Source organism: Callorhinus ursinus, unplaced genomic scaffold, assembly GCF_003265705.2.
Source record: "Callorhinus ursinus isolate GAN/ISIS: 27379988/994484 unplaced genomic scaffold, GSC_fseal_2.0 scaffold57, whole genome shotgun sequence".
NCBI classification, from domain to species: Eukaryota; Metazoa; Chordata; class Mammalia; order Carnivora; family Otariidae; genus Callorhinus; species Callorhinus ursinus.
Genome location: NW_027397119.1, coordinates 2443189 through 2469960, shown reverse-complemented (window position 1 = coordinate 2469960; position 26772 = coordinate 2443189). Strand labels below are relative to the sequence as shown.

The 26772-nt window shown below is 36.0% G+C and overlaps 1 protein-coding gene across 8 annotated transcripts in view; it reads right to left on the bottom strand.

Annotated features, from left to right (window-relative positions):
- PTPRC (protein tyrosine phosphatase receptor type C) overlaps nt 1–26772 on the bottom strand; it is a 121588-nt gene that overhangs the window by 33665 nt on the left and 61151 nt on the right. For 4 of the 8 annotated variants that reach the window (XM_025855262.2, XM_025855263.2, XM_073884598.1 and 1 more), the window contains 8 exons: nt 22987–23052; nt 21801–21827; nt 19824–20042; nt 17557–17682; nt 16301–16441; nt 9741–9860; nt 4888–5046; nt 3296–3507 (listed from right to left, as the gene is read on the bottom strand). In XM_025855262.2, coding sequence (XP_025711047.1) covers nt 3296–3507; nt 4888–5046; nt 9741–9860; nt 16301–16441; nt 17557–17682; nt 19824–20042; nt 21801–21827; nt 22987–23052 — 1070 coding nt within the window. Of the gene's footprint in view, nt 1–3295; nt 3508–4887; nt 5047–9740; nt 9861–16300; nt 16442–17556; nt 17683–19823; nt 20043–21800; nt 21828–22986; nt 23053–23822; nt 23967–26772 lie in introns of all 8 variants that reach the window. The other 4 variants (XM_025855260.2, XM_025855261.2, XM_025855264.2 and 1 more) reach the window with 2 other exon arrangements.

The window sequence follows — 26772 nt, the reverse complement described above, 5'->3', positions numbered from 1 at the left end:
TTTTTACAAGTTTTTCTTTTTTTTCTTATTATGTTATGTTAATCACCATACATTACATCATTAGTTTTTGATGTAGTGTTCCATGATTCATTGTTTGCGTATAACACCCAGTGCTCCATGCAGCACGTGCCCTCTTTAATACCTATCACCAGGCTAACCCATCCCCCGGCTAACCCATCCCCCTCTAGAACCCTCAGTTTGTTTCTCAAAGTCCATAGTCTCTCATGGTTCATCTCCCCCTCCCATTTCCTCCCCTTCATTCTTCTTTTAAAAGCTAATAATTAATAACAGGGCGCCTGGGTGGCTCAGTCGGTTGAGCGACTGCCTTTGGCTCAGGTCATGATCCTGGAGTCCCAGGATCGAGTCCCGCATCGGGCTCCCTGCTCAGCGGGGAGTCTGCTTCTCCCTCTGACCCTCTTCCCTCTCGTGCTCTCTATCTCTCATTCTCTCTCTCTCTCAAATAAATAAATAAAATCTTTAAAAAAAAATAAAAGCTAATAATTAATAACAATAAAAATCCAAGCACCAGAAATGTAAAAACACTCTCTTTAAAAACAGATAAATTAAAAACTCTTTCCAATTGCAATTATAAATTCTTTGGAAATTATCAATAATAAGAACATTCTACTCTAAAAATCTACTCATTAAATTTTATGTCAGTCATTCAAAAATTAGTAATAAATAACACAGACATGGGATACAGTCAAAATTTTACCAAAGGACAGATCATAGCTTTAATTCTTTTTGTTGTTGTTGTTTTTAGATAATAAAAAAAGAAAGAAATGGACAAAAAGCACTTTCAATCCCAAATTACCAGAACATAAAATAAATCTACAAAACAGAAAAGTAATAAATTAACAATGATAAAAACAATTTTATTAATCTATTAACCAGAGATTACAATGATGACTAAAGCTAAAATGATTGGTCCCTCGTGATGGCATAAATGTTGTAGAGGAAACAGAAAAAAACGTGAAAATGAATTATGATGGTACATGCAATGAAGAAAACAAGAGACAATCTTTTGGAGGGTGGGGAAAAGAATGGATAACTAAATAATTATATACTAATAAACATTTTAAGAATTTTTGTGATAATTTTTTTTTCTCTAAGTTACCAAATTACCCTTCCCGTAACAGTATGTGAAGTGACTGCTCTTAAGTCTCACAATATTGGGCATGCCCTTCTTTTTCTTTGATGTTTAGTAGGTGAAATATGGTATTGACATCTCTTTTTGTTTTAATGGGGTTTATTTACTGTTGAAGATAAACATAGTTTTTGTTGTTGCTGTTATTGCTCTTGTGGTAACATACTTTTTACCTCCTTTGCCAAGTTTTATTTGGGGAAGGTTTTGGATATTAATGATATTAAACTCTTTGTCATATGAGTTGCAAATTTTATTTCTAGTTTGCAGTTTGCTTTTTATTTTTATTTATAACACTTTAAGTGATACACAATTTTTCCTTTGATTTTTTATTCAGCCAAATTTATCAGTTTTATTTCTGATTTGACGGAGATTTAAACAGTCAATAGTTGACTGTTCAATATAATGTTGGCAACTGGCTTCATATCCTTTATCACTTAAATGTTTATATATATAACAATTCTTAAAATACATGTAAATTCCTTTTGACCCAATACACTTATTTCCAGGAATTTATTTAAACAGAAATTATTGGAGACACATTCAAAGATTTTGCTATTTACCTGTAAGTGTGTTTATTTATTGATTGTTGTTTATAACAGAGATGAAAACAAGCACAGTTAATAGAATGTGATAAAGCCATATGAGAGAATCTTATGCAACCTAATTAAAAATTGCAAAGTAGCAGAATATTTAACACGGAAAAATGTTCATGATATAGTGATATATGAAAAACTGTGTGTTCAAAATGTTGATAACATATATGCTGAATATATATAAATCTGCATTACATGTTATGGAAGTTGTGAGGTAATGGAAAATATATATAGGTCTTTGCCCGTGGTTCCTATCACAGAACTCCTGAAACCCTTATAATTTCCCTGCTGATAGGAGTGTTTTTCATTCTAACGAGGTGACTGGGTGGGCTCCTGGATGGTTCCTAGATAAGGGCCAGTCATTGGAAAGATAAAGCCATGAGTAGAAGCTTGGCATTTTCAGTCCTGCCTCCCATTCTCTTAAGAAGAGAAGAGGGGCTGAAAATGAAGTTAAACATTGATCACATCTACATGATGAAGCCTCCTTAAGATCTCCAAAGAACAAGGTTTGGGGAGCTATCAGGTTGCTGAACACATCCACATCAGGAGGGTGATGCTCCCCAACTTCATGGGGACAGAAGCTGCTGTACTTGGGGCCTTCTCAGACATCACCCTATTATCTCCTCATCTGACTGTTCATCTGTATCCTTTATCACTTCTTTTAATAAACTGGTAAATGTGAATAAGTATTTCCCTGAGTTCTGTGAGCCACACAAACACTCATACCCGAGGAGAGCCTGATTTGTAGCCAAACTGAACAGAAGTTGAGGATAACCTGGGGACCAACTACTTGCAGTTGGCATCTGAAGTGGGGTGGGGAGAGTCTTGTGAGACTAAGCCCATAACCAGTGGAATCTGCCACTGTCTCGAGGTAGATAGTGTCAGATTTGACTTAAATTGTAGGACACCCAACAGGTGCCACGAAGACTTGCTTGATGCGGGGGAAAACCTCCACAGATTTGGTGACCAGAAATGTGGTGTTGCAGGAGACTTACAGAGAAGAACACACAAGAGAAGACTGAACTGAGGTTTTTCCCTACAACCAGGACAAAGACAGTCTTTTCATTTTAGAAGTACATTCCCAAAATATGATCAGTACACAGTAAGCTTATAGATGAGTTTTTTAATTCTCTGTGTTCACTGGTATTTCCTAATATTTATTTCTACTACTTTCTAACCTCAGTGTACCTGTAAAATATTTTGTAATTAAGAAAGTCATGTTAATAAAGATAAAAAGTCAAGGTAAATAAAAAAAATTTGACAAAGTAATAATCGACTACATAAAATGTTGTGCATTTTGACACAGAAGCAATAATTCTGCTATAAATAAATCATATTGAAGGTCAAATATTCCAACAAAGTATTTGCTTGAAACCACTGTTTTTAGAACTAGGGATGCAGTTTGGAGTCAAACATTTAAGACTTTAAATGTGATTTCGTTAGACACAGTTTCTCAAGCTCACATGAACACTGGTCTTGGTATGATTTAAGTATGATGTAACAATCATTATAATGCATATCAGTACTATAATGATTATAGAAATTATAATCTTACCTCAAGTTCATATTTTGTTAAATATTGAAGATCTTCTACAAAGAATTCACAAACTTTTTTTGAATCGTTTTTAACATAACTACCTCCAGTTTTGACTTCCAGATGGTAGCAGCCATCCCCGCGGCCATTAAAGTTGGTAGGAGGCTGACAAGTCACAATTATACTATTATCTGACTTCAGTAAAGCATGTAATTTCTTGACTTCACTTGGAGCTATCAAAATGAAGAAAGATTTGTTACTTTAATCACTTTGTAAATGCATATTTAAATCACTTGGCAATACATGTGGGCAATATAAATTATTTTATGTGTTAATTTGGGAGTTATAGATGACGAGATTATAATAGTACATCCATCAAAACCTTGTAACAAAACATCTAAAAATAAACCACCTAGTCATTCAATGAACATTAGCTTATGTGTTGTACTTGAAGTCATGAGAGTTTATGCCATCCCCTAAGGGGAGTATATAGAATTAGAGAATAGAAGGAAAGAGAGGGAGGGGAAGGGGAGGGGAAGAAAGGGCAGGGAGAAAAAAAGAAGATGATATGGGGACCCTGAAGGCCTATATACAGTCCAGCACCTCCATTTTTTTTTAGATTTTATCTTTAAGTAATCTCTCCATTCAACATGGGGCTCAAACAATCCCAAAATCAAGAATTGTACACAGTACCGACTGAGCCAGCCACATGTCCCCAGCTTCTCTGTTCTTGAGATGCTTCCATCATCATAGTAACCACCTACCTGGCTGCATTCTTCAGGAGCAGGATCAAATTATCTTTGTTTTCCGTGACTTCACAGAAATTTAGAAAAATAACATAAAGTTCAAGGATCTGGACTTTTAAAACCAGAACCTAAATGACCTTAAATTTCACTAAGAAGCATTCTGCGTCCAACCCTGAATGAGACAATTTTTCTTCGCGAGCCTGGTGCCAGTTAGGGTCTCTGGAGCTACAGATACTGCCTTACACAGGGGCATTTCTTCCTCCCTGACTTAATGGAATTAACACTCACCTCAGAGACAGATCTATCTTTAGATCTTGGAAACTATGGAGACATCATACAGGTGGCAAGAGGCAAATGCCTTTGAAAGGAAACCTCAAATGGAAAATGTACCATAAAATAAAATAGTAGGTAGTTCAGTGTAACAAAGAGAAGAAAATGCCAATAAAATGTTATGTTTTATAGGATGTTTTGTCAGGTAAGCTGAGGTTAGCAAGTGAACGCTTTGCTTTCAAAGTGAGACATTATTAGGTGTCTGTTTACAGTTAATATTTCTAGATAATATAGAAAACAATAGATAATGTATTTCTATCTAAGTTGATTAGGTACCTAAATTGCCTGAAACCTTAAAAAGTGTACCAGTTAATACGCCTTCTGCTTCATTCTTACAATTCTATGATGATATATGTAGTATACAGAGAACCCAGGATAGCGTTTTTAAATTACTGTGTTTTAAATCATTATAAACCCTAGATGTTAACAAATGTGCCACATCAGTGTGTTTCCCAAATGAAACACAAAGACAGATAACAAAGTTCATACTTTGCTCCTTGCCTTTCACAGAAAGAAGCAACAAAGCTTATAACTAACCTTTTGCTTTTGTTTCACAATCACATGTCACAGGATTTCCATCACGTTGCACTCTTCCAAAGGTGTAGGCATTTAATGATACATGGTATTTAGTATAAGGTGTCAAATTTTGCAGTTCATATTGAGTGCTCTCTTTACTCAGACTATTGCATTTTATATCTTGGGGGAAAACATTTATTAAGTCATTAAAAGTCAGGATTACCACATATTTAATTTGGTCTTTACATTAAATCATTTTGAGCCAACTCCAAACTGAGAGACTGAGAAATACATACATCCTTGGTGCTCAGAAATACTGTGTATACAATTATCAGCAAATGTATTGAACAAATTCATTTATTATAAATAAACTCAAATATTCAAAAATATAATTTCATATAATTGATTTGGGACATAAAATATTTAACAAGTTCAAGTACATTTGTGAAGGTGGTCTTTTTCCTTTCTGAGAAAACACAGTCCACAGTGAATCTTATGAAAGTCTTGAGTTGTATTGTTTTAGAAAGAGCATTTTTTAGTGAGCCTTTTTCTAATATGTAACCTTTAAATTTTGAACATTGGTATTAGCTAGTGTTACGGATTTTAAGCAGAGAATCTGTTCGATGACTAATAACTACATCCACTCTGCCATCTTAATTTAAGCACTAAGTAATTCACGAGGGTTGCCACAGTGAGGGAAAACTGCACACTGGCCGAAGAACCCGAGCCGCATGGACAGAGGAGTGTGACCAAGTCAGTGTAAGGGATTAAAAGAAAGCATTACAAATGAAAGAAGGAGCATTCTGAAGGTAGGGGCACGCCTGACTAGGACAGCAGATTCTGGACAGGGAAGCATATGGGAGGTAAGACCTTGTTTAAATATGTTTTGACATTCAAGCAGAAGAGTTAGCATTTGTTAAATTGAAAATTCACGAGTCACTATGTTTGAGTAGCCAAGTGACATCAATCAAGGCGTATTAAAGGACAATCAAGATGTAATTAAAGGAAGATTAAAGTTGGCAGCATGATGCTGGGTAGCAGTTACAGTGATAATAGTAATAATAATAATGATGATAAAAATAATGAATAGGTCATTCTATGTGCCAAGCACAATTTTACATGGTGTACATGAATTAATTAGCCATCACCACAACCCTATAGGTTGGCTCTCTTAATTTCATCCAATTTTACAGATGAGAAAACTGAACCATAGAAACATTAAGCAATCAGTCCATGATCTCATGAGAAAGGAGGAACAGAGCCAGGATGGGACCCAGGCATTGAGGTTCCAGAGTCTATGCTCTTGCTTTCACCACTGTGCATACTGTCTGGTATGGAAGAAGGGACAAGGGTTTGAAGTGGGGCCAAGTTGTTTTTGATCTTGGATACTTTACTTCTCTGGTCCAGCTTGATGTGCTTATGGACTTGCAGAAACAGTATAAGAAAAAATCTAACATGCTAATTTCTTGTCTCAGTTCCTTATCCATAATATCGAGATTATATATGTAATATATGGTGATTAACATAACAATAAAAAATTAAAAAAAATATCGAGATTATAGTAATATCTCAACCTTACCATGGAATGCTAAATAATGAGTAAGATAAAGTGTCTCTTCTACCCTGATTAAATGTCTATTTTCTCAGAAATCCCCAAAGCTAGAGTTAATTGATTTATACCTGCCAGCTTAGTTCTACTCCGTGCCCAGTGAGAATTCTCTTTGAGGGCAGGAAAGGTGTGAGCTCAAGAGAGGGGCATAACTCTCCCCCACCCCTCATTCAAGGCTTCTGCTCACTCCTTGTATGGTATCTGACTGCCAGAACAATACCAGTTAAAATCCAAGCATCAAGATGCTATTCTCAGGGTCACTCTGGCTTCCATTCAGTGACCTAATTTTGTATGTTTGCATATGTAACCTGACAACCATTCTGTTTCAAAATGATTGATTTATGTAGTTCTGTGAAGCTTTTATCTTAGCTAATTTGACAAAAGTCAAATTGTTAATTTAATTTTGAAGAATGCTTGTTCAAAAGATACTGCTGTTTGGGGATTAAAGTTTTCAGTGCTTAGAAAGGTGGCTCAGAACGTTCATTTCCGATTGCAAAGGGTTTCAAGATTTGGTTGAAATGCCAAAATACTTTATGTGAATATCTCTGCCTCCTCCACGTGTTTGAACACTTTTTCTCAGGACTCTGACAGCAGAAGTACAAACCGTATGGAAAACGTTAAGGACTTATTTGACATAGTGCTTGAAATTTGTCTTTTCTTAGAGCAACAGAGACATACCTAACTTTCAAGTCATGAATGTTGACTGGAAAGGGTTTAGAAAGACACTGGTTTCCTCACTTGTCACTTCTTTGTTTAAAAAAAAATACCTCAGAAAATCCATTAACAACTTCCCAGACTACTCTAAAGTACCTAGTTGAACACTATGGTAAATAGTATAAATGTGTTGATCCCCAAAGAATTTTGTGCTGGAAGGAAAAAAAAAAAAAAAAACAGCTTTCTTCTTAAAAAAAAAAAAAAGGTAATACACAAAATTTCCAGCAACATCATTGTGGTCTTGAAGGGGGCACACTGGTTTCAGTAACTTTTGGAAAATAGTACTCGGGGGCACCTGGGTCTCAGGGTCCTGAGATTGAGCCCAGCGTTGGGCTCCTCATTGAGCGTGGTGTCTGCTTGAGATTCTCCCTCTCTCTTTGCCCCTCCACACCTGTTCTCTCTCTCTCTCTCTATTTTTCTCTCTGTCTCTCAAAAAAACAGTACTTCGGATGCAACAAAGCATAGACATCTCTTCCACATTATTGGGGGAATTTCTTGTCACTTGGCATCCTTAAGTTAATATAAAATACTGCAGTTTCTCAAAGTAGCTCATGCTAAAAACATGAACAACACAGTAGCCAAAAGAGTATAGTTCAAGCTGTTGAATTTGAACATTTATCAGAAGTTCTGTGATCCTCAGTTGCATCATATGAACTATGGATACATTTATGCACCTCTTTTTTCAGAGTTATTATTGAAATGTTTAACAAATCTTAAAATATTATAAAAACACCAACAAACAGGAAACTAAGTAAATGTAGGAAACTACATTTTCCTTCTCCTTCAGTACTTAGCTTTCAGAGACACTGAAATGGTTAGATTATGAAATAATGAAATCAAATGTAATACCCAATTAAAAAGTAATATAAACTGCAATAGTACTTCATAGACTTTATTCCTGAGGATTTTTAATAGTAACATTACTTGAAATAATGAGAGAAGTTAAAGGAATCATTTTAACAATGTTAAAATCCTACCAACTCCCTGATAAAATGGAAGAGGATCTCATGGCATATGTTTGAGATGAATAGAAGAGCAGAACAGCCTTCTGATTAGGGCAGTTGATTTGGGGGGAAAGGGGGGAAAATATGAAAGGTAAAATAGAAGGACACATATAACCTGATATCGGCAAACTCACTCCTCTTCTCTCCAATCCTGCTCAAGTGTTACATTTAGATAACCACAAGTTTGGGTAGCACTAAATAAAAAGGAGCTATACTAGTTGTAAACAAAATAAAACTAAAACAAAACAAAACTTGTCAGACTGCTAATAATTACAACTTCCTTAACCTGATTATTAAAATAGACATTTTTAAAGGCTGTACAGAGTACAAAGGAGCAATAAACACTGCTCATAAATTTTCACCATATACTCTTCCATACAAAATACTTTGTAGTAGAGAGTATAGAAAAGGAAGAATACAGCAAGGAATAGTGAGTAGAAGATTCAGAGAAGAGAAAAGAAAGCCAAACAATGTGTTCATACAGAATCCAAACCAAGGAAGTTTATACAAGAGGTGTCTGATGAAGCAGCAAGTATCTAATTGTCTTGCTGTTTTCTCTGTAATTTCCATTTTTCCTTTCCCTTAGACCTAACTTTTGAAATTACCATAAGATCAAATACATGGCATATATTTTTCTCCACAGCCTTTGAATCCTCTTACGCTAATTTGAAAACGCATGTGTATTTAACTTTGCTTTAGTAGTTTCATTATTAAGAGTCAAACAACCAGCAGGAACAATGTTATCAAAATATAAAATAAAATGCTGAAAATAAGTGATTTCAGAATTTTAAATTTATGTCTGTTTCTTTCCCATCAAACAAAGAGATGGAATTCTGTGTGATATTCAGCTCAGTCCTACTTTAAGCTACAAGTAAAAGATTGGCAAGTGGGCTCTCTCACATGCTGAGTCAGCTTGGAGAGGATCCAGTAATGCTTACAGTTTTCTACAAGCATTTTGGATACTTTAAGCTATCCAGAAGATGTTTTTTTTTCTCTTAAACAGCGTCTCATTTGGAGGGCTCATGGCTGAACTGGTCATAGCACATTTTTTGAACATTTATTTCTGCAAAGTCTAACTAGAACTATGCTCCAAGATTCCATCTGCCATCAAACTGGCTTCCATGGCTAAGTGGGTACATGTTCACTTTTATTCACACAATATTTTGTGTATATCACCTGGAGCAAGCTTTGGAAGGTATTTGTTTCTTTGTGGGCCTGAATAATGAGTTTGAACCATACAACTCACATAATATTTGGAAAATAATAATGAGTATTATCTTCCAGAGATTTTCTTTCTCCAGGACTTGGAGTGTAAAGATTAGAATTAAGACAGATCAAGAAAGACAAGCAAATATTGGGGCTGTTCTAGTTTTTAGTCATATCAGAGGCTGGAGAGCCCAAAGTGAGTAGAAGCTATTCTAAAATCAAGGCATATAGGGTGCCCATCACAGTCACTCTGTGGCTCACTAGCTCAATCCACATTTCCAGTGCTTTCCACTCTTGGGATTTATCTTTCCTGAAATGGAATTAAATCTTATACAAATTACCTGCATCTTTCTTATAGCAAAGAGTATAATTATGAAAAAAATCTTGAGGCGGTTTCCAGGTGAGCGCTATGTCATTTGCACTTTTATTACTGCACATAAAATTCTGAGGTGAGCCTGGACCTGTTAAAAGAATAAGAATATAAAATATGAGAAATAAGAAATGGAATAAAAACATTCTTCATATTATAATTATGATTATTAATAACCATATTTTAACTATGAATTAATCATGAAATTAAAAGAAAGACATCTGGTCTTACTCAATTTGCTTTAGAGATCACCTAACAGAGGAAATGTCACTCTAACGTGGCACCGTGGACCTGAGAGAGTCTGCTGACCTGAAGACCTCTGAGAATACCCTCTTCCTCTCGTATATATTATTGTTCAGCTATCCTGGGATTTCTAGCTTTCACTGTGCTGAAAATCTGTCATTGGTAGTACTGCTAAACTTAACTGTCATTATTTGGAAGCTTCCAGTAACTAGTCATCATAACTTGAGATGAAGAATATAATAAATGCCTAGATCACATTTTTCAGGTATAATTTACATTAAGACACACTAATTTGAGGTAAAGTGCATGACTTTTGACAAATATATGCATCTACATAACCACCACCACAGTCAAGACCTAGACTATCTCTATCATCCCCACAAAGCTCTCCTGTGCCACGTCCCAGTCAACTCAGCTCCCTTGACCAATCCCAGACAGCCTCTGAAGAGCTTTCTTTTACTATAGGTTAAATTCATTTATTCACCCATTTCACATAGATAAAATCAAATAGTAAGTACTTTTTTTTATGTCTAGCATATGGCGCTCAATATAATGTTCTAGAGGTTCATTCATGTTGTTGCATGGGTCAGTAGTTGGTTCTTTTATTTCATGAGTAGTATTCCATTGTAAGGATATACCACATTTTATCTTTTCATTCAACTGTTGTTGGGACATGAGAGTTGTTTCCAGACTTTTGGCTACTATGACTCAATCTGCTATGAATCGTTGTGTAGAAGTCTTTGTGTGACATGTTCTTTCTCTTTGGCAAATAACCTGGAGTAAAATTTCTAAGTTATTACCTTACATTCTCCACCCATAGTATTGTCAGTCTTTTTTAACGTTAGCCATTTTAGCGGGTGTGTAATGTCATCATCCTCTCATAGTTGTTTTAATTTACATTTCCCAGATGACTCATGATATTGAGCATCTTTACGCATGCTTATTGGCCATTTGCATATTTTCTTTTGTGAAGCATATGTTCAAAATGTTTGAGTATTTTTAATTTGGTCAGTTGGTGTCTTATTTTGTATTTGGAAGAGTTCCCTATATATTCTGGAGAAACTTCTTTTGTTGAAAAATTAATTGTGGATATTTTCCTATAATGTATGGATGGATTGCTTTTTATTTCCTTAATGGCTTTATTTGAAGAGCAGAACATTCAATTTTGATGAAGTTTAATTCATAAAGTTTTTCTTTATGATTCTTCCTTTTTGTGTCCTAAGAAATCATTGCCTGCACCAAAGTAGCAAAGGTGTTTTTTTTTTCCTAATGTCTTTGTCTAGACATTTTATAGTTTTAACTTTAGTGTTTAGGTCTGCAATCCACTTTGAGTTAATTTTTGTGTTTGTTGAGAGGTAAAGACTGATGTTCATTTTTTCTTCTATAGGGATACCTGGATCGTTTGTTGAAAAAAACTACCCTTTCCCATATATTTTATAAATAAAGTATATTTTTATTTATAAAAAATTTCCTAGGATTTCTATTTTGTTACATTGATTTATAAAGATTGCAATAATTTTAGTACTTAATATTCAAAAAATATCACATTTTTTTAGGTGTGCTGGGGACATAATTTTAATGTAGTTTTATTTTTCTTCTTGTGATTTTGTTTTGGAGAGTAATCAGGAGTCATACTGAGGCAGTTCCCTTAATCCTTAGCTAACCCTTCCAAATAACATTTAGAATCATTCTAGTATGGTCTATCAAAAGTTCTGTGATATTATCCTTAATAAACAAGTTCAGTAATGTGGCTGACTATAAGATCAACACAGAAAGTAAATAGTATGTCTATATACTAGCAATAAACAATCTGAAAATTAAATTAAGAAAATATTACCATATAAGCAAGAATAAATATAAAACTAGAAGTAAATTTAACAAAGAAGTGCAAAACTTATGTACTGGAAACTACAAAAAAAAGTTTAATACATTAAAGAAGACTTAAATTAATGGGAAGACACCACACATTCATGGACTGGAAGACTAACATTTTTGAGATGGCATTACTCCCTAAATTGATTTATACAGGTTTAATGCAACCCCTATCAGAATTCTGACTGGCTTATTTATAGAAATTGACAAGTTGATCCTAAACTTCACATGTAATTTCATGGAAACTTGAATAACCAAAACAATTTTGAAGAACAAAGTTGAAGGAATCACAATTTCTGATTTCAAAACTTATATAAAGCAACAGTAATTAACAGTGATACTAGCATAAGGATAGATATGTAGATCAATGGAATAAAGCTTAGAGTCCAGAAATAAGCCCATCGTTACAGTTAACTTTTGACAAGGGTGGCAAGAATATTCAATGGGGAAAAGATAGTCTTTTCAGCAAATGGTCCTAGGACAAGTGGATAGCCATATCAAAAGTATGAAACTGAACTCTAACCTCACATCATATACAAATATTAACTCAAAGTGGATTAATAGTGTTACATTTAGGAGATAAAACTATAAAACTATTAGAAGAAAACATAGGAATAAATCTGCATGACTTTGGATTTGGCAATGAGTTTTATTTTTTTTTTAAGATTTTATTTATTTGACAGAGACACAGCAAGAGAGGGAATACAAGCAGGGGGAGTGGGAGAGGGAGAAGCCGGCTTGCGGCTGAGCAGGGAGCCCGATGCGGGGCTTGATCCCAGGACCCCAGGATCATGACCTGAGCCAAAGGCAGACGCTCAATGACTGAGCCACCCAGGTGCCCCTGGCAATGAGTTTTAAAGGTGACACCAAACCATAAGCAAAAGAGTAAAAATTGATAACTTGGACTTCATCAAAATTAAAATCTTATAAGTTTCAAAAGTTATCAACAAAGTGAAATGACAACCCACAGAATGGAAAAAGATATTTGCAAATCATACGTCTGACAAGGGATTTGTGTCTAGAACATATAAAGAACTCTTATAACTTAATAAAAATTTTTTTAAATTAGCAAAGGATTTGAATAGATAAAAGATATACAAATGGCCAATAAACACCTGAAGCCATGCTCAAAATCATTAGTCATTAATCCAAATCACAATGAGATACCACTTTATATCCACTGGGATGACTATAATAAAAAAGACAATAATGAGTGTTGGTGAAGATGTGGATAAATTAGAACCCTCACGCATTGTTCATGGAATGTAAAGTGATACGACCACTTTGGAAAACAGATTGGCAGTTCTTCAAAATTCAGAACATAAGGTTGTCATATGATCCCGAAATCCAATCCTAGGCGTGAACACAAGAGTAATGAAACACAGGTCTATACAAAACTTGTAAATGAATGTTCATAGCAGCATTATTCTAATAACCAAAAAATAGAAACAACCTAATCAACTGATGAATGAACAAACAAAATAAGGCATATTCATACAGTGGAATATTATCAGGCAATAAAAGAACTGAAGTATTGATATATTTTACAACATGGAAGCACCCTGAAAACATCATGCTAAGTGAAAGAAACCAGTCACAAGAGACAACATATTATATGATTCCATTTATATGAAATATCTGGACTAGGCAAATCCACTGGAGAGGAAGTAGATTGGTAATTGTGTAGGTGTGGAAAGTAGGAGGGAAATGGGGACCGAATGCTAACAGATATGGGGTTTCTTTTCGGTGTGATAAAAATATTCTAAAGTTCTAAAGTTGATTCTGGAGGTGATTGCACAACTCTTAATATAGACTTAATATATTTTTAAAACACTGAATTATATACTTTAAATGGGTGAATCACAAAGTTGGTGAATTAACAACTGACACATCACAATCTCCAAACCCAAAGTTCATATTAGGGCTCATTCTTGGTGTCATATATTCTGTGGGTTTGAGCAAATGTATCATATGACATGTACCCATTATTACGGTATCATGCAGAGTATGGTATCATGCAGCCACTGATCTTTTTACTGCTTCCATAGTTTTGCTTTTTTCAGAATATCATATAGTTGGAACCATACAATAGGTAGTCTTTCCAGATTGGCTTCTTTCACTTAGTAATATGCATTTAAAGTTCTTTCGTGTCTTCCCGTGGCTTGACAACTCATTTCTCTTTAGTGCTGAATAATATTCCATTGTTTGGTTCTACTATAGTTTACCCATTCACCTACCAAAGGACATCTTGGTTGCCTCCAAGTTTTGGCAATTATGAATAAAGCTGCTATAAACATCCCTGGGCAAGTTTTTGTGTGGACATAACTTTTCAACTCCTTTGAGTAAATTCCAAGGAGTGTGGATTGTATGGAAATAGTATGTTTTGTTTTGCAGAAACCACCAAGATGTCTTCCAGAGTGGCTGTACCACTTTGCATTCTTACCAGTAATGAATGATTTCATTTTGGATTGCAACATCGTTCCACATGTTGCAAATATTTGATGTTGTGAGTGTTTCAGCTTCTGGACATTCTAATAGACATGTAGTGTATCTCATTCTTGTTTTTGTTTGAATTTCCCTGATGGCATAGGAAGTAGAGCATCTTTTCATATTCTTATTTGCCATTTGTATATCTTTTTTGGTGATTATATATTTTTAATACACTGAAGGATCCACTTTGCTAACACTTAATTTACTATTTAGTATCTGTGTTCACAGGAGAGATTGACCTATAGTTGCCTCAGTTTTACTCAAGTTGCAAATCCACTGAACATTAACCCTAAGCCTATCCTAAACCCTAAGAATAACCAAAATGAGTTGATAGATTTCCATGTCTTCTATCCTGTTGAATAGTTTGGATAAGATAGAAACTATCCATTCTTTGAACATGTGGCAAATTTGTCTTCATATTTTCTTAAGGGCAGGTGGGGGAAGCAGATGGTGAGTGTGAAATGAGTAGAGAGACATTGGACTATAAGTTTAATTCCAATTTTCTAACGCCTCCCAGGTAAATTTTCATAATTCATAATTTCTAAAAAATTATTCATCTTATCTAACTTTTCATATTGGATGCAAAGTTGTTTTATAATTTGTTAAAAGTCTACTTTTAGAATTTTTTAAATCAATGGGGGATTTCATTTTTTGCTAGAGGTCTATTTTATTATTCTTTTAAACAAAAACAAGCCTTTAAGTTTGTGAATAAATTCTTAGTATAATTTTCTTCCTTCTTTCAATAACTTGGTACTCTAAACTTAGTGATGTTCTCCCTTCTACCATTTTTGCATTTATTGTTTTGGTTCTTACAAGCACTCTCCATTGATTGTCACTCAGCATACAGCAAAATGATAAAATTTCTCCTAAAATATCACTTGGTCTTCCTTCAGACTATGAAATTCCTCCACAATGTGTCTTTGCTCAAATCTGAGTATCTGTGTTTCAAAAGGTAAACTGAGGCCATTTGCATTGATGGCGACTTTTGATGTATTGTGTGACATATTTCTGCTATGTCACCTATTGCTTTCTACTAGTATTTCTTCTCTCCCTTTCTCTTTCCCTCCCTGCCACTTCCCCCTCTTCCATCTTCTCCTTCTCTCTCCCTCTCTCGTTCTCTCTCTCTCTCTCGTTCTCTTTCTCTCTCAATCTCTCTCTCTCTTTTCCTCCTCTTCTTCCTCCTCTTTCTTCTCCCTCTGCTTCTTCTTCCTCCTTTTCTCCACTACCTTTTCCTCCTCTCCTGTCTTTCTTCGGTGGGTACTCATAAATCATCATACACATAATCACCATATTTTTTTCCTAGCAGATTCTACATTTCATTGGAATCTCCATACTTCCACCGAATAAGAGTGGAATTCTAGCACTGTTCCCTTCCTTCTTCCCTCCAGCTCCCAAATGCTATTATTTTCCAGAACGGTATTTTCCAACTGTTCTTAGCTATTATAGTCTTGTTATTATTTATATTGCTGGCATTTTAGTCACGCTAACTATTATCTTGCCACCAGTATTTAGATTTGCCGCTGTGTTTTAATAGCCTTGTGCTCACTTCTTTGAAAGGCACGGTTTGATAGAGGGGCAGGGGGTGCAGTAGCCCACCAAGAAAGGAATGGTGCTCAGGAGAAAACGGGAAATGCGTGAACAAACCGGATCATCTATCTTGGTTTTGTTTCCACCATACGCTCACAAGGGCCTACAATTTGCAGTTGAAAAAAACAAAAACAAAAACAAAAACAAAACAAACACACAAAAAACTTGACAAAGGTTTGGATCTTCAGTCATTCATTTTGAAATTCTACTTTACAAACTGATACATATCTAATTTCTGAAACCCTTTCTCCAAATCTACAGCATCATTTTCTGTGATTCTCAAAGAATTGTAAGAACATAAGAAGAAATTTTACATACACATATAAGTAATATACTCACTTCCAATATCTGTTTGAACAGTTTTATTTATGTGCAAAAACATATGGCCACCATAGAATGCTTGTAAACTACAGGAATAACTTTGGTTAGGTGACAAGTGTTCACAATTAACTTCTTTCTTATTATCTTCAGTACAATTACCTGAAAGACATAAGTATCATATATCAGTATATGAATACACTATATCACATTTAACTTTCTCTTTAGATTTCATATCTATAATCATTTAATATCTAATAGTAAATAATGAGTAAATGATACTACAAAAAACTACTATCATTGCCATACTCCATTTTAAAGAAAATATTAAAAAGTCTAACTGAATTTGAGACTGTCTCTAATATAACTGATGGAAGGAGTTCTCTGTTCAGAAACTGAGATTGAACCTGAGTTAGCTTTTGCCTAACAAATATTTTAGATACATCATCGTTTTACCATTAGTTCATCATCAGTTTGTTCTTGCTTTCCTCATACTATTTATATCACAGCCATGAATCTTCTTTATAACATGATGATTACAACCGGTGTCACATTGCATCCTTTGTGTGTGTGTGTGTGTGTGTGTGTGTGTGTGTGTGTGTGTGTTTTGCCAAATATGGCTTAGCAGATGGCTTTATACCAAAGAAGGAACTTCCACCTTAATAAATTCAAATAAAAAGAAGTAAAAATTCATTAAGTCATTAATTATTAAAAAGAACTGGTATCTCAATTATTGCCCCCCATATGAACCCAAACTCAAGTGCCTAGCACTTACTGCGCTTTTCCCACTTTCATGTAAGTGTTCTTGAGGTTGTCTATGAATTTTGTTGATGGAGGGCTGACCACATAAACTCTTGAGTAATATGATCTTATGTCTGCTTTTATTCTAACAGTATGTGTATCATAATTTTTCTATAACATCCTTCTCTGATAATCCCTTCAACGATATCTTGTGTATAACAATTGCCAAGAAAATTCTTGTAAATTAATTGACTGTTACTGTTTCAAAGATTATTTTTTAAGGAAAGTATTTGTCTATTTTATGAATTTGAGTGGTATAAAGAATACAATGTTTTGACTCCAAATATACCATGGACCAAAAGAGGGGAAGGGGAGGGGGAGGGAGACAGTGGTAGGGAGAGGAAAGGGGGAGAAAGAAGGAAAGAAATAAGAAGGGAAGGGATAGAAGGGAGGGAAGAAAGGAAGGAAAGAGGGATTAGATACATCTAGAACAATTTTCTATCATAAAAATACTTTAATCAAAGCTATATTCTTACCACATTGAAATATGTATCTAATTTTATTTTTATCACAAGTAAAGTTTTTTTCTTCTACTTTTAAATAAATAGAAGTATTTGCTTTATCAGCCTCCGTACAATCTTTCAAATTAAAGCCTTCAGGACCTGTCAAAAAGAAGATATAAAAATAGATGATTAATGTTTCATAATGTGTGCCATATGCTCAATTAAAGTGACTGACATTATATTCATGATATAGTCTTTGGAAAGCATTTAGAGTGCTTTTGGCAAAGTCCAATAATTCAGGGTTTTGCATGTCTCAATTATTTAGCTTATTCTTTTTAACTTCACACATTTTGGCAGCATTTTATTTAGAATTTATCTTACCTTTAAAAAATGGGACCCAAGCAAATGTCTAGGTGAAGTTGCATTTTTGGCACATTTTAACACACTCACTTCATTCTTTTTCTTATATCTTCAATTTTTTTATTTACTCTTGATGTTTTTTATTAAATGATTATTACACAAAGTATAGGAGGTTCTGTCTTGGAGAATGTGTTTTTTACATTGTCATTTTCTGTTCCTAATTGATAATTTATTTCAGTAATTTTTTCAAAAAAATCAATCTTTAACCTATGTATTTTTAAGTTTTTATTTTATTTTATTTTATTTTATTTTATTTTATTTTATTTTATTTTATTTAGCAATTCAAAAATTCCCTACAATAACAAGTGCCCTCCTTAATCCACATCACCTTTTTAATCCCCTTCCCCTCTGGTCACCATCAGTTTGTTCTCTATAGTTAAGAGTCTGTTTCTTGGGGCACCTGGGTGGCTCAGTTGTTAAGCATCTGCCTTCAACTCAGGTCATGATTCCAGGGTCTTGGGATGGAGCCCCGCTCCCTGCTCAGCGGGAAGCCTGCTTCTCCCTCTCCCATTCCCCCTGCTTGTGTTCCCTCTCTTGCTGTGTCTCTCTCTGTCAAATAAATAAATAAAATCCTAAAAAAAAAAGAGTCTGTTTCTTGCTTTCTGTCTCTCTCTCTCCTATTTTTTCCCTTTGTTTGTTTTGTTTCTTAAATTCCATACATGAGTGAAGTCATATAGTATTTGTCTTTAACTATTTCATTTAGCATTATATTCTCTAGCTACATCTATGTTGTTGCAAATGAGAAATCCAATAAAGGGTTCGTATCCAAAATATATAAAGAACTTATACAAATCAACACCCAAAAAACAAATAGTCGGGCAGAAGGCATGAACAGACATTTCTCCAAAGAAGACATGCAGATGGCCAACAGACACATGAAAAGACGCTCATCATCACTGACCCTCAGGGAAATGCGAATCAAAACTACATGAGCTATCACATCACACCTGTCAGAATGGCTAAAATCAACAACGCAAGAAACAACAGATGTTGGTGAGGATGTGGAGAAAAAAGTCCCCTTGTGCACTGTTGGTGGGGATACAAACTGGTGCAGCCACTGTGGAAAACAGTATGGTGGTTCCTCAAGAAGTTAAAAATAGAACTACCCTATGATCCAGCAATCTCACTGCTAGATATTCACCCAAAGAATACAAGAACATTAATTCAAAAGGATACATGCACCCCTATGTTTAAAGCAGCATTATTTACAATAACCAAGATATGAAAGCAAACTTTAACCTATTGAGATGTTAACAAATCAATGTTCTTGAATTATTATGTGATGTGAGATAGTCAAAATATTTACAGTTCCTGAATCCCTTTGCCAAAATGCATTTTATAAAGATATGCTTTAGTGGAGTGGGCTTGATACCCTGGTCCCTTCTTCCCAGCAGGAGCTGAGCTGGCAAAACCGGCTTGATCACCTTAAAATGATCATAATCTCTTTTTTTATGTGAAAGTATTTTTGTTCTTTCCACGACCATCAAATCCTTGACTTTGTGTTTTCCCCCAATATACTCCAGACACAACTGTATTTAGAAGGATAAATATGTGCACATATATATTTAATGACTTGAATTAAATGGGGGGAAAGAAAGCTTGTGGATAATCGCTTATCCACAGAGGGATAAATAAAACTTAATCTACACAACACACTGTGTAGAAGGAGTGTAGGGAGGGGAAAAGAATTAAGACGGTTTATAAGAGTTCCTAAACTCACTGGGTTAGGAGAGCAGAAAGTTCACCCACTTGCGTCCTGCCGACTTCCTTTCCCTCATCCCTGCTCACTTACCTGACAGATTCCTGTAACCCCTAGCACGCAAGACACATAGAATTGTACTGTTTTATAAATATACAAATAGAAACCAATTTATATTTACCTGGTGGTACCTCCAAGTTTAAAATTTTATATGGAGTATGACATGAATTATGACTTATAGTAACATTAGTATTTGCACATTCTGGTAGGCCGTGGATCTCATTCTTTAGACATGTGTCATTTTCACAATTCACATAATCACTAACATTTAGTTTTGCCTTAAATAACTTAGTTTTATTATCATAATGATATTTCACAGGGATATGTGCATACTTCTCATCTGAAAGAAAATAAAAGTGAGGATTATCTTTTAAAAAATTTCAGAACAAATAAACCTACATCAAATGCAAGCACCTTAATACAGATTTTCAAAAATATCAAATATTTAACAAAGTATCCCCAGAAACATGAAAAAGAGTGGAAACACATCAGGTGTGTCCATAATTATTTTTCAAAATTCTCTTTATATCCCTGCCTATCAAGGACATCAGCTTTTAAGTTTATACTTGGGTGATTAACAGATTAACGTCTGTCTTCCTGACTGAACTGTATATTCATTCTATGACAGCAAAGTCCAGTTTACTTTGAGCATCAACATAAATCCAAGTTTTTGAGTAAAACCTGTCATTAGTAGGGGCTCAATTGTTTGAATTACTTGTTGAATTGATGCACAAATGAATGAAGCATCTGACAAGTTTCTTCTCCTTGCTTTATCATTTCCTTTTCTTTCTAAAATGCAGTTCTTGATTACCTGTTTCTCCAAATATGTGGAACATTAATTCAGGGACCACAGGCCTCATTACTCCTTTACCTAGGTAAAATTATCAATAATAAACCCTCCTAAGGACCTCCCCTTAGTGACATCTCACATTCTCTCCTTTATTTAAACAAATTCCGTTGACTGGTAAAAATATGTTTTCCACAAATGCTAATTTATTCACTCATTTTTAATCCAATGAACAATTATTAAGCCCTTATTATCTTTAAGACATTGTCCCAAGCCCTAGGAATACAAATGATCAGCTCTTAGAAACGTAGAGTCCTAACATGGAGACAAACATAGACATGAGTTGCAGAAGACATGCAAACACCTAAAACAAGATTATGCACAAAATAATATGGGAGTAGGGTGGGGAGAAATTTATTCAGATTGCAGGCATAGGAGAGGTTCTCCAGAGGAGGCGGGTGATTCAGTTTGTGTTTTAAAATATGAGCAGGACATAGGAAAAGAGATGGTGGGAGGGGGTGCACTGGATGAAGGCGGGGTGGAATTCTAAGCGTAGAGGAAGAAGAGCAGGAGAGAACACAGAGACATTATGTAACCACTGTGTGTTTAGAAAACTGTAAGTAATTTCATATTAGTTAAGTGAAGAGTGTACGGAGGCAATAATATAGGAGAAATATGATCATAAAATACCATATTAATTAAGCAAACATATGAAGGCTGATCTTTACATTAAATGTATGGGGAGCTACCGAAGGCAGAGACTTCAGCGATGAGATTCACAAACAATATGGAGGGTGAAGCCCCCGCCACGGAAGACTTCACTGAGAAGAGAGTAGGAAAATGGGAAAAGGGTTGCACAAACTGCTCTCAAGCACCTGCTTTGAGCCAAAACCCTGACAAGACAGAAAGACAGAGAGGCAGAGACAAAAACAGATTCTTTTTCTTCACAAGCCTTGAAGGTATTCTCCACATTTCACATGTATCATTACACTGAATCCTCACCCCCTGCAACCCCAAAGCAAACTTGCTATTTTCCATTTCATGCACACCCAAACGGAAGTTCAGTGGCTTCACCAAAGTTGTTCAGCTAGTAATTACTAATCCTGATGCTCAAAACTAGGTCTGAATATGACATCAAATCTTCTTGCTCCTGAAGGACACTGGCTCTTAAGATTTGGAACTAATCATTACTGGGAAATGAGAGCCAGTGAGTATAGCTTGCTAGTGGGTCTTGAAGCTTAGAACGAAGAAGGAAATAATTCAAACAATATTCTAAAGTGATATATACTCCCTCTAGATAAACAAACTTACCACATGATTGCTTAGGTGTAGTAGGAACTATAATAGAAAAAAAAAGAGTGCAAATTATTAAAATTTCATTTACAATATCTCTGCTATAGTCATTTTGGGAAAAGGTGGTTTTACAATGTTTCAACTTCATAAATTGTGAAGTCTATGAGTTAGGTTTAACAGACAATGCAGGGTTCACAGTGCCTAGTACAATGTTTTAATCTCAAAACTTCAAATGTTATAAACTAATGAGCTAGTTCTATAAAACATTTTCATGAATTTACCCAAAAAACATGATTGTGATAATAATAATATTGGCATTTTTGAGCACCCATTTGATTATGGTGTGGTGACATGGCTAACTCTACACGCAGCCAAAAACATTTAAAAGATCCTCATCCCCTTGATTAATCTCAAAACAGATTATATAATTATAACCTCGAGAGGGTTCAGTATATATACACCTTTGTTTAAAAACATCAGAAAACAGGCAAAAGCTGCTTCGTTCCCTAGTTTAATTTTTGTTAAGTTCTTTGCACATATACTGGATCCAGAGGTAATGGCTCTTTCAATGAATTGAAACATATCTTGGGTGAAGCATTAACTGAAGAATGAGTGGAAATGTGCTTTGTGAAAGCGAAGAGATCTCTGCTAATCTGGTCTTTGAGTTGGAAGAATTGGGGAAAGAAGAGTGGGCTTGCAGGCTCTGCCATGGCCGACCCGCTGCCTGACACTGCCAATTGCTCTGTTCATTCCCTAGAGGCCCCTTGCTTTTGCTTCCATGCTCCATGTTGCATGACTGGGGCTCTACAATAAATCCTCTGCTATTCACCACTTGGAATGGAGAATCCCATTGATAGACTAGTTCCTTTTTTATATGAATACCTAAAACCACTCTTAGAGAAAGAAGTCCTAGTATATTTGATTATTTTTCTATGCATTTGCATAAAGTACAAAGTTAGGAGAGCAGGGGGGTGCTATAATGACATGATAGGTTATGACAGTAACATTGTGCCCTGATCTCACCAATTGTTGCCTTGCTAAAATAAGGGTTTTAAGACTAACTGCTATTCCACAGCCCCCATGACTAGAATACTCAGTTGAACTTCTCAAAAAAAGGAGCCCCATGTAGAGCAAATGGAAGACCCTTCTATGAGCACATCCCAGGTACATGGTATGACTTCATGGCTAAAGGTAAGATTGTCACCTATTGCTGTGGGAGCAGTTTTATGGGTAATGTTTGTTGCAGGTGAAGCGGACGTAAGAGTCACATCTGCAAGGAAATGAACAGAGAATAAAAGTTAATGAGTTTGTCATAATAAAGGGCAAAGGAAAAACTCTTCAGCAAAGATACTTTCCCAACCCAATCTTTACTACAGGAGACCTCATTGGAATTAACACTTGCTCATTTTCAAAATAAAAAAGTGAATCAAAGCTTTATCTACAAATGGCCCTTGAAGATAAGCAAAAGTTCAAATAATTAGAGCATGACATTAAATAAGTTGAGAGAAACTATTCATTCCTTGGTGTAAATCTTACCTGATGGTCAAACTACTCTTTTCTCCTTCAATTACGGCTTCCTTATTTTAATTACTAATAAAGATACCACTTACTCTTTTTTAGTATTCACTGCCTATCAGCCTTTTTTACACACTCAGTTCTCACATCAATCCTATAAAATGAATATTATAATATCCAGTTTTACAGAAGGGAAAACTGACACACACAAATTATTAGTGGCTTGTGCTAAAGTCAGCTAGAAAGTTAAGGAGGCTGGATTTGATCCGGCTATATGACACTAAAGTCTATTATCTCTCTTCTTTGCCACCAACATTCATACTATGAATAACAAAATAAAGTATGCCCAGAAAAAAAAGCTTACCAGCAAGTTTATTTTGTCTAATTTAGTATCAAGATAATGAAACTTTGTAAAACAGGACACCTGCAAATAATATTTGGTATGAAGTAAAAGAGCTGCATTAAAGTTTCAAGTCTCCATCTCGTTATCCATAACCTAAGACACCTAGAGCATCCTGGTCAAACCTGAGGCGTTATCATTGGCGGTGGTGTTGGAGATGAGAGAGGGTAAGGCAGCAGAGCTGCTGTGTGCAGGGCTGAGGGTGGCTACTGGTGTGAAAGCTGTGTCTACGCGGAAGATGCTGGGTGTAATCCACTCTCCTGGGAAGCCTGCAATCAGAAAGGCCATCATCACTGTCGTCCATTTCTGCCACCCAAGGGCAACGGCCAGACAGTCAACATAAACAGATTATTGAAGCTAAGGCCAAGCAACAATCAGGCACTTTGTTCTATGTGTTCTGCAAAACTGAATTAAAAACAGCAAGCTTTGTGGAAGAGGTAAGTTTATCGTCAGGCAACTCAAAACCTATGCAGTTCTCTCTTCGGAGCACAAATTTAAAAGTCTTTGGAATTTGAGGAGCCAGCTTGCACAACTCAGGGAAGCCAAACTCCCCAGCTGAGGCATGCCTTGGGTGGTAGTGAGAATGCACCATGGCGATAGAGTGGGGGACTGGCTTGCTGGTGCTGACACCACAGAGACGGGCGTGGAACTCTGGGTGTAAAAGGCTGTGCTAAGGTTGGCAGAAGAGGAAGCCAGGCCTGCTATGTGTGAAAGCCTCGCATGGGGTGCACCTCTCTGGGGAGGGGCGGATTTCTGGGTGCAGGTGCTTAGGTCTACTTTTCTTAAATCAAAGCTGAGTGGGCTTCTGCCTGTGCAGTTGCTGAGCTCAGGGCGCTTCCTTTCCAGCTGAAGGTTACAATTCGACTTCCATTGTGTAGACTGCCCTTGCCAGGAAAAAGCACATCTAAGCCAATTGGTATAGAATCAGCTGTCGTTGCTGAAGAAACGGCACAATGTATTTGGTTAGGACCATTCACTCTCAAGCTTCAAAGCACCTCATGCATGTGACATCTTCTTGCAGATATCACACCAGAATTACAGCACAAGCAATCAATATGTATGCATTGGATGCCTATTACATGACTAGCACTCTGGTAGTTGTCATGGCAAAAACAAAAAGAAATACTAACGAGGCTCTATTTAAGCTTGGTTGGTTATTTCCCTGTCATGATCCCTGGGGTCCTCAGTTCAATGATAGGAGATTAGCCTTGCATTTGCAGTAAGATTCTCAGTATTTGAGCAGAGTAAAACATGTATGCACATGCTGAAAATGGTTTCAAGGCCATCATGCAGGCATCCTCCAATTACAAACCCAGAACAGTCCATAACTTCACATCCACATCCATTAGAATTGAAAAAGCATCTTCCAAAAATTTGAGTTTGGGTTCTCAGCTTGGTCTACACAATCCACTACCCATCCTCCCATTTCACTAACCCATAGAGCAGAATGAGTGATATAAACATCAGTTCTTCAGTTCTGGATCCCCATAGAAGGGCTCCAACAGAACAAGGAGAAGAGCAGGAAGGTGTTTTTTTTTTTCTTTAAAAAAAAAAGTTTAGGGCTCCTGGGTGGCTCAGTCGTTGAGCGTCTGCTTCGGCTCAGGTCATGGTCCCAGGGTCCTGGGTTCGAGCCCCGCATCGGGCTCCCTGCTCCACGGGAAGCCTGCTTCTCCCTCTCCCACTCCCCCTGCTTGTGTTCCCTCTCTCGCTGTGTCTCTCTCTCTGTCAAATAAATAAATAAAATCTTAAAAAATAAAAAATAAATAAATATATAAATAAAAAATTTAGACACAGAACTGGTCCTCTGCCACGTTTTAAAAATCAACGGGTTTGTCTTTTGCCTCCTTCCATATTCTTCCCTACTTCTCTTTCACGAGCTTGTTCTCTTCACCCCACTCCATGCCCCAGAGTCCCTTGTCCTGCTCTTCTGCGGCCCCCATGCTCCCTCCCCGAGTCCCCTCCCTTCCTCCTTCATATGAAAACTATGACTCCCTTGTGTAGGTAATCTCAGTGTCGGTTTACGGTTTAGGAGTGGCTTTTACCATTTTACTTAAGTTAATTAATCCTAATCAATTTTTCATTAGTGGAATTAGCCACTTGGAGAGGAAGGATTTCTTCATGAGGGCAAATAGGGTGGTTTCTGTGTCTATCAGCCCCTGCAGATCAGTCCCCTTTAGGTCTTTTACGGCTCCTTCTCATCCACAACTTCTGGATCTGTGCATTTACTAAAAGCTCCAAATCTTTTTACTGCGGTTCTCCTGGCAGCTAGGGTGGGTGGAACGAGGCAGGGAGGCGAGGGCAGCTCTTTTTCCAGTTGTTTCAAGCTTGTGCATTGCCTGGAATGATTTTTGTGCCTCTATTTGATAGGGTTGACTTCCATCTTTGATTCATACTTAAAGCAAGGCCACTTTAGTGCCAACTCTGTAGTCCCCCCCGCCATTGCCATCTTTAACCTTCAGACACTCAGGCCACTCCATTTTTATATGTGTCCATGTGGATTTTTGTTTTTCAGGATAAGAAAGGGGGGAGCACCATGAAGTGACTTAGACGCTGATTTTGGAAAGACAACGAAGGGGATATTTTGCATTGCTTTTACGTACAGAGATGCTAAGCCAAAAGAATCCTAATGTTTGGGGAATATGAAGTATCTATTTCTTTTTTTCCATTTTTTAAAAAAACAATTAAATTGTGGTTACAATTTCTTGGTGCGCTTCACTGATGATGGAAGTCATCCACTCTTCATGATTTTGTGTATTGGTCGGGGATCTTTAAGCAACAATTCATACATACTATTCTTTATTACCAGCAAAAAGTTCTCACTCTGCAATGATACTTGCCCCAAATATAAAAAAAAAAAAAAAATGTAGATTACCCTAAATAACTGTTTCCTCTGGAACAGGTCTTTCCTTTATTCTTGTAAGTCTCATTCTTTATGATTTCATCTCTATCACAAGGACCTTAGTTATGTGGCCTCACAAACGAACGATAACTATGAAAGTATGAAATTCCAAATTAACCAACTAGCAAGTGCTGCATGTTTAACAAGTGGTTGGATTCCCTCACACTATTCTTAAA